Source organism: Tinamus guttatus, unplaced genomic scaffold (assembly GCF_059628265.1).
Source record: "Tinamus guttatus ecotype Peru unplaced genomic scaffold, ASM5962826v1 Tinamus_guttatus_pri_ptg000301l, whole genome shotgun sequence".
Classification (NCBI taxonomy): domain Eukaryota; kingdom Metazoa; phylum Chordata; class Aves; order Tinamiformes; family Tinamidae; genus Tinamus; species Tinamus guttatus.
The window spans coordinates 2,797,856-2,806,625 of record NW_028288835.1 but is presented as its reverse complement, the minus strand read 5'-3'; the positions used below and the strand labels follow the sequence as shown (position 1 = coordinate 2,806,625).

The following is an 8,770-nucleotide window of genomic DNA, read 5'->3' as shown; positions in this document are numbered from 1 at the left end:
AAGAGAAAAATAGAATATATATTCTTTGTATTTGTGCTATGTAACTATAATATGGATTCCTCAGGGAAGATGGATGTGATTTAAACTTGCAAAAAAAAGAAAACACTTTTCTAGTTAAAAATAAAAAGGAAAGAGAGGCAGAAGGCATATGTGAGTGGGTGTTCGTGTATATCTGAAGGTTGTTGCAGCTCTCCAAAGCAGGTTGATTCATCTACAAGGAAGGACAGTGAGATTTGCTTTCTGAAAGAAAAAAATATATATATCAAATGATGAGAGAGGGTAAAAATTGGCTAAAGGAAATTAGAGGTAGGTTGTACTGGGTTAGTACAGCAAGATGGAAACAAGCAGTGCAATAACAACTAGCTATAAAAACATTCCAGGGAATAAGACAAATCGGGCATCAGCAAAGGATCTCACAAAGATATTGCAAAGTATGAACTATCTAAGGAAAAATGTTTTTCTAACCACATCCAGAAACAAAGATTTTATTTTACTTTATAAAACAGTCAAGATTGGTACTCAGACTGAACAATTCGTAGTGAAAGATACATTTTATTATAGTCTTACAGTAGTTAATACTGATATGTCTGAGTTGTACATTTGCTACTCATTGTACACTGAATATTTCCAAAGTACAGGTCTGGAATTGGAGGCAATGAAAATGGTATTCCAGTTTTGTGCTCTGGGCATAATTTTCAATGGAGAACAGATAGAGGAAGAATATTACAATATAAATATATATTTCTGCTCAATGCAAGACATACATGCAGCCTTAGAACTAACCATTTACTGAGATGCTTTTAATCATAACCAGCCAGATTAACTGATATAGTTTGTAAAGCTGTACAGGTCTGTATAGTCGAAAGCCTTTTTTTGATTTATTTTATACTGAGGCTCAAAAATCATGGTATTTGGCTACATGGAATAAGGGACAATAAATCAGCTTTTATGCTGTTGTTTAGAAACCCATATAGGATGGGATTCAAGCAGCAAGACATCATACCCAGTAAATGGCATATACAATACACTAATTTAAAATGTCTGTTTGAAATGAGATTGGCATTAAAATCTGTTACAATGTGGAAAAGGTGAAGAGGCATCCAGCTGAAAGCAAAAACCAAGATCAACACTGTCAGTCTGCAGAAAACTCTCCTAGATCTTGTCTTAATCCTGACGATGGATCGGGATACCGCAATCATGTCTTGGATCTCCGTATTTTCTTTGGGTTTCATCTCAAAACAGATAGGCACCCCTGGGATGAACTTGCTGGATGAAGAGAGCTGGCTCTTTTCCGTGCAAGAGCTTTCTGGGAGCTCTCTGAAATGAGAGTCCTGGTGGTTCCTCAGGATAGCCGGCATCACGCTCGAGGTCTTCTTGCTGTATCTCTTGTGGTGCTTCCCGATAAATGCACAGCTCCACCTGGAACGGCTGGAGGGCTGTCCCTGAGCGCCGGCGCTCTTGGACGGCGGGATGGTCAGGTTGATCATCTCGTTTTCCTCAAATTTGTTCTCGGCGCTCGACAGCCGGGAGCCGACGCTCCTGCACACGCTGGTGTGGCTAGCGGTCAGGCATACCAAAGGCAGTATGTATTGCATGAGTAACAAGGATATCGTAAAGGCAATTCTGTAGGAGTCAGAAGGCCATGACTCAATGCACAGAAACCTGCCCGCCAGCACCTCTAAATTGAGGGTTTCACTGAGATCTACAACTCTGTGGAAAAATGGCAGAGGGGAGCAAATGGTACAGCCAAGGGCCCAAATGATTGCTATTAAGACGTAGCCTTGTTTTGCTGTTAAATTGCTGGAAAGGGGGTGTTTTATCATCCGGTATCTGACTACAGCGATAGACATTAACATTAAAGTGGAAACCAGAACGGACGCGCATTGGAGGAAGGGCATGACGTGGCACATCAGCGTGCCAAACATCCACTGGTCCAGCAGGACAGACGTGAGCGTGAAAGGGGAACAAAACAGCACCACTAAGATGTCCGAAAAGGCCAAGTTGCCAATCAGGATGTTTATTGTTGTCTTCTGCTTGCGTTTCAGCAGAGCCATCAGTATAAAGAGATTCCCCATGAAGCCAGCCAGACTTATAAACGTGTATAACCCAATGAGAAAGTACTGTATGTCATCAACACTGCTCTTATAATCCTCCCAGGCAGAAAAACTCCTCGTGGTAGCAGAGGTGTTCTTGGTGGGTGTCCCGTTGTTATGGTCTTCGAATCCTAAATCCATATTCTAGTCCTGCTTAGAACAAGAAAGGCATTAATTAGAGGCTGAAGGAAAGTTGATACTGCTGTTAATATCAATATAATTAAACATAATTTAATTTTGTATCACCTTAAAGCAATTAAGTTAATAGCAGTGTGAGGCAAATCCTACAAAACTGCAGGTCAGTGCAAGCTAATTTCATAGGTGGCATTCAGCACATAGGCCTCAGTACCTGGCTGCTCTTATCTAGTGATTACAATTTATGGATGTGCATTATGAAGCTGGCTTTTAACTGTGTTTTGCTATAGGCCAAATTTGCTATTTGCATACGTAACGATGTTTTGCTATTGCCAACCTTTCGAGGAGCGAGCAGCTAGTCACAAAAGCACTCCATTTAGAGCTGGGGACATCACTCCTGGGAATAGCAGCTCATTGATCTGGCTAAGGAAATTCACAATCACCATCTGGGCAGATACCTAATCATTGCACGACAACAAACTAAAATGGGAGAACCGGAAAATTTATGTTGTTTTGAGACACAATAAAAGGTGCAGTGGTATGCCTTATCTTTCTAGAAAAAAAAAAAGGATAAAAAATTGAAGAAAATTTCAAAAGGAGGTTTCTAGCTTCTTTCAGGAAGCTAGAATTTCAGTATAGACGGGCTGCTGTCCCATACTGCCCATTTCCACAGTGAAATTCCTAACATGATGCTTATACAAACCATCTTCTCTTAATTTGGAAAATAATGTTGAACGGAACTGTGAACACCGCTGCTCAAGCAGAAAGGAAAATTGCTTAAAAAGTATCCAAGCTGAATAAATATACATGACTGTATGCAACCGTATGTTGAGATGCAAAACCTTGTATTGTGTATTGAAGCTTCGAAGTCGAGAGCCTCCAACCTGTTTGAGGAGGATGGGGCCGGCCTCTTTTCACTGGTGGCCACCGACAGAACTAGAGGAAACGGCCGGAAACTGAAACACCAAAAGTTCCACAGGAACTTAAGGAAAAATTTCTTCCCAGTGAGGGTGCCAGAGCCCTGGAACAGGCTGCCCAGAGAGGTTGTGGAGTCTCCTTCTCTGGAGATCTTCAAACCCGCTTGGACGCAGTCCTGTGCCACGTGCTCTAGGTGACCCTGCGTGTGCAGGGGGTTGGACTAGATGAGCTCTAGAGGTCCCTGCCAACCTTAACGATTCTGATTCTGTTAGCTACGGATTTGCTTAAGGCTTAGGAGTCTTGGGCAAGACAATACAAAAAGGCCCCCAAAGATCCAGAACACGCTTAAGGTGCATGCAGAAAGCTTTCCACTCGTCCTTCTAGCTGCCAGTGAGCATGACTTGACATCGTTAGGACTGAAGTGACTTGTGAAATCAGCTGAAATCAATTTATTTCTGTTTTGTAAGTCTAAGTTAACATAAACTGTGTCCAGATACTCCAGAGTGCTCTTCTCTGCAGAAAGTACATAATTGCCTACTTCAGGCTTATGGAATTATACCTGAATCACGTAATAGCTGCAACACTTTTTTTTCTTTATTCAGCATGGAAAAATCTTTTTTTTTATTTTTTTGGGGGGTACGATTGATGCTTTGTGGTTTCCAGTGTGTTCATGTGCCTGTAGCCACAGGCTGTCTTTTGATTTGGACACTTTCCCCCCACGTTTCAGAAATTACAAGGTGGCTCTGTTGCTGTCCAGACCTGCTCACTTGCTCATAGGAAACGAATTGCTCACTCTGGAAGCAAGCTCCAAATATTATTTCCTCCCCATACAGCTAATCTTCAGTCCCCAGTCCTAGCACATCACTGATTTCACAGGCCTCTGCAATTCTTGGTATGTATTTTCCTGTTTCCTTTTAACTGATGCTTCTATTTTCTGGAACTTCTTCAAGCTCCCTCTGTCACTGGGTCAATCTCGGTGTAATATATATCACTTTCACAGGAATGAAGATTCCTGAGAATCCCACAGTGGGACATAGAATTGAATAATACAGTCCCTTTTGAAAGTGTTCTCATATTTAGCAATATAATTGTATTGCTAAACTGGATGGTAGCCACTACAGCGCTTGTGAGCATTTAGGAGTGTTTACAAGGTCAGATGTAATTAATCTGAAGTTGGATGGCTTTCCTCTCTCCATCCATCAGTCAATATGATTTCTGCAAGGCAAATAAGGTTGCCTTTCTATATTCCTCTCCATACGCTCTCTGAGGCTCTGCTTAGTTACAGCTGCATGAGCTCACACCCTGTGAGCCTTTAATGCGTTAATTTAGGTCTCCTTCATTCCCATATGGTGCACGCATGGAAAGTGAAGATGTAGGAGGTAGGAGTGACTGCAGCTTGGTGCCGGAATCCAAGGTAAATAGGAAAAGTTACTGTGAAAATCAGATTAATCCAATGAGCATTAAGTACAAGGGATATTTGTGGTTGCCTTTTACATTAAAATGGAATTTATGACAGCCGATCTACCATGATCTTGAAAGATTTTAAGAAACACCTCCTTAAACCACATTTGTCTATGATGCACCTTAATGTTACTCTTTTAATCCTGTAGCTCTTACTGTAATCAAAGTAATGCTTCAGAGGAGTTCTCAACTGCAGTTCATATAAGGCCTGAGAGCAGCAGAGGGATCTTAAATGCTTATTCAGTTTTAGCTGAGTTAAGGACAGCAGATCACCTACAATGTGTTAGTTAAATTCTTAAGATTCATTTCATTATTTTCCTGAAAAGCCTTTACTTTATATAAAAAAAAGAAGTTCATTTAGGAGGGTGAATAGGCTGAATATTTCTTCATTCCCTTCCCAATGTATTTAAAGGGACATTTTCAAAAGCACAGAAGTTTAGCAGGCTCCCTTGCACACATATCTGCTTTCAGAAGGATTTCCTCCTGTTAGATGAGATACTTTTATTAGGATTTATTCATGGGTAAGAGCGTATATTCTACAGTGTTAGTCCCTATTAAGTCAATTCTGACTGGCTGGTGCCTGTGTCATCTAGTCTGCTCAGTCTGTGTAACAGTGTCCACACAGGACTGTTAATCTTCACTGCTGCTGCAAACAATTTGCCATCTTATTCCTTTTTCTTTTTTTCTTTAACTTAAAATACAAATAAAGACAAATATATATTAGGGGGAAGCAAAACAGGAGAATCCTCTTAAATACACAATCTCCCTTCTCCATACACTGGCTTGGTCACAGGAGGGAAATGAAGTTAGAGATGCTCTTTTTAACTTGTACACCACCCTAAGCAGTTACACCAATAATTTACAGCATCCTCAACTTAATAGGGTAGCATGAAGTTAGGCTGTAACTAAGGTTATGCACCAAGCTATGCGGTTACTACTCAATAAATGATGCTCTTATTAAAGACAGATGATGTCTGAGCCAGAGGACACCAGTGAAGAGCCCCCTTCTCCTCGCAGATCAACTGCTGCTGCTTTTGAGAGGCTCCTGTTCATTACATGCAGCAGCAAAAAGCTTATCTGAGTACCCTGGAGATTTCAAAAGGCTGAGGATACTCCAGGAGCACAGAAGAAGGATTTTATGCATGTTAAAAGCATGTCTCCTTAGGTGGCTAATTATAAGGAGCATTACAAGGTTGTCCTGGAAGACACGAATATGGCTTCCTAGGATAAGCAAAAATCAGCTAATAAGATTATTTGTCCAGAACCGTAGAAATGTGGTGCAATGGTGATGAGGGTGTTCGTTCTCAAAAAAAGAAAACTTAAAATGTATGATTAAAATATGCACTAAGCGGCGCAGCAGCTCGCAGCTTGCAGAGGAAGAAGAGAGAAAAGAAAGGGGAAGATGTGGATGTTTTCCGCAGCTCGCCAGGAGACCCCGTGCCCACAAAATGCAGCAGGGCACTCGGCTCCGTTGGGATGGGACGGGACGGGATGGGACGGGACGGGATGGGATGGGATGGGATGGGAGAGCGGGACCTGCTGCAGCGCGAGCTGGGTTTGCCCCACGCAGAATCGCGTGGCACCGATTCCGTGCCCGCCCCCGCCGGCCGCCTCACCTGGGCGTCCTGCCCCGCTCCGGTTCCTTCTCCCGCTCCCGGTCCCGCTGCGGGTCCGTGCGGCTGCTCCGGGGCCGCCTCAGGTGGCCGGAGCTCCGTGGAGCATCTCGGCGGCAGAGGGAGGAGAGGCCACTCGAGTGCCGCGGGTGGCGCCGGGCGCGGGTGGCAGCCCAGCGTGGTCCCCATCACCGCAAAGGGCTCCGGGGCCGCGCGCCCACAGCAGCTCCCACGGAAAAGGCTGGAAGCGGCGGCATCCTCCGGAGGCAGCAGGGAAGCGGCGCGGGATGAGCAGACGTGTCCCAGCCCGGGGGCTGGAGCCGGCCCCGCTCATTCGCCTGCAGTCCCGCACGGGGCTTCATCCGCTCGGCGGGCGCGTTTCGGAGCCTCCTCTTTCAGCATTTCGCTCTGCGACAACTAGAGTTTCCATGGAAATGTAATGATACCGTAAACAAATCCCACACTCGCCGGGATTTAAGGGAATTCAGCTGGAATTCAGCGCGTGGCGGTGCGCAATGGGGAGGTGCTCTCGAGGCTGCTGTGGGACGTTGAGGAGTCTGCAAATAACCAGGCAGTCGAGGAGCGGTCCGAGCGCTCTTCCGTGCTGTGCCGAGCCGGGCTGGGCCAGCATTCACATGCGAGGGGCTCTTTGCAAACACCCTTTAATTTTTAACATGCTTTAAAACAAGTGGGAAGCAATGGGCTCCCCAGGCTGTATTCCTTTCTGGAGGTGAACAGGCGAATACTTGAGGGGTGGTTTTAATTTGGTCAGGGCCGTCAGCGGGAATGCAGGGCGTTTGCAAGTGAGCAGTATTTCAAAGTGCAAGAACTGTTGGGTATGTTATGGAATAAAATGTTAAAAGGCAAACTCTGCTGCTCACACCAGCTGTTATCTCCCAGCAAAAGAAGTCCCATTGATCCCTGTCCAACTACAGGCCTGCCGGAGAGGCGAGTGACAGGCCACCAGGAGCCCAAGTGACACGCAAACGCAATGTCCTTGCTCTTTGCCAACGCACTCCTCATACTCCTGGTACCAACACAGGGCTGGAGGGAAGCTGTCCACACAACCAGCCTGCAAAAAACTGCACCGCACAAAGACAGAACAGCATCACCGTGTCACAAAGTACCTTTGGAGCACTGAAAGTCCAGTTAGGATCTTTTTTTTTCCTATTTTTTTAAAGCTACCTGTGCTGTTTAGGTTAGAGGCTGAAGGAACGCGTAGCCTCCACGCGCAGAGGATGAGCTCGGGGTGATGAGGAAGGCTGCGCCCCGGGTTCCCTGTGCCCTGTGCCACCCACTGCTGGTGAATCACGGAGCCAGCGGGTGGAAGGGACGTGCCAATCCATCCTGTCACACTAAGTCTCCATCCATTAGTCACAAAGGAGAGCAAAATTAATAACCTGTACAGGGCCGAGCAGCAGTTCTTAGGCTTTGCGGCCGTTTTCCCATCTCCCACTGATGGCTTTAAAGCTTTTCACACAAATATGTGGCAGGAAGATAGAAACCTTCCCTCGTGCTGACCAGCTGTGTAAGGAACTGGGAGTCACATTTCCCCAGGCACAGAATAGCCTGGGTGCCCTGTATTCCAGGGGGGTTTTCTGTACGGTCAAAAGGAGGTCTTAGAGACACTCTGTCTTTCTGTGGAAACTTAAAATTCCAGAAAAATGACATTCTTTAAAAAAAAAAACTTAAAAAACACAGAGCTAAAAGAAATCGTTTGCTGAGAGAGTCCACAGATGGGCAAGTGTAAGAAATTGTGGGTTCTTACACCCTATTGCTCTGAGGGTTACAGTGTACCTGTGTAAAGGTACAAACAGCCAACCCCCATGTCAACTGTTTCGTATTTTCTCAGATAGAGGTGGTGAAGAAAAACCATGTATTAGGGAGGGATGAGAATGGCACAACAGAAAATACAGGAGAGGACTCTGTCACATGTGAGAATATAAATTAATTTTTGCATTTTTCTTACCGTATTCCCAGAAGTATCTTTTTTGGGGGAGTATTATCTCAATACTTCTGGAAAATTTAGCATCTAAAGGTTAACTGTGAAAGACTCAAAGCTCCAGCTGAAATTAGTGGGAACGGAAGAATGCCTTTGAAAGAATCAAAGTTTAAATAGTCATTGTCCAAATTCCAGAACATACAGTCAGTCATCCTGAGTCAAAGGCTACCATGAGTCAGTCTAATGTTATTACGAAGTCTACTGCCAATGGAGTGGCTGTTTATCAGCAAGACCATCTAAAATGGAAGGACATGGCTAAAAATAATGTGAGGAATTTTGTGGGGTCCATTGAGAGTATTTCTGTTGATTGCTTTTTTTCCCCCCACACATCAGTCCAACTGCTCATTCCACACATGCACAAAGTGCTGTTAAAAATCCCAGTTATGTTTTGCATCTCTAGATGTGTATTTGCCACATCTCTTCTCAGGGTCTCCTTAGCTTCAGCATCAAGCAGCCAGACGTGAATGCGAAGAGCCTCGGACCACGGAAAACGCAGCATTGCCTGAGCTCTTCACGATGGAGGGTATCTGGTCCTTTCTGCAAGAAGG

The 8,770-nt window shown here is 44.6% G+C and overlaps 1 protein-coding gene across 1 annotated transcript; it reads right to left on the bottom strand.

The window, feature by feature from the left end:
• Positions 1–539: 539 nt before the first annotated feature.
• Positions 540–6,267, bottom strand: NPY5R (neuropeptide Y receptor Y5). Its single transcript, XM_088528143.1, has 2 exons — positions 6,224–6,267; positions 540–2,243 (listed from the first exon to the last, which is right to left on the bottom strand). The coding sequence occupies exon 2, from the start codon at positions 2,232–2,234 to the stop codon at positions 903–905; it is 1,332 nt and encodes a 443-aa protein (XP_088384269.1). The 5' UTR covers positions 2,235–2,243; positions 6,224–6,267; the 3' UTR covers positions 540–902.
• Positions 6,268–8,770: the final 2,503 nt, after the last annotated feature.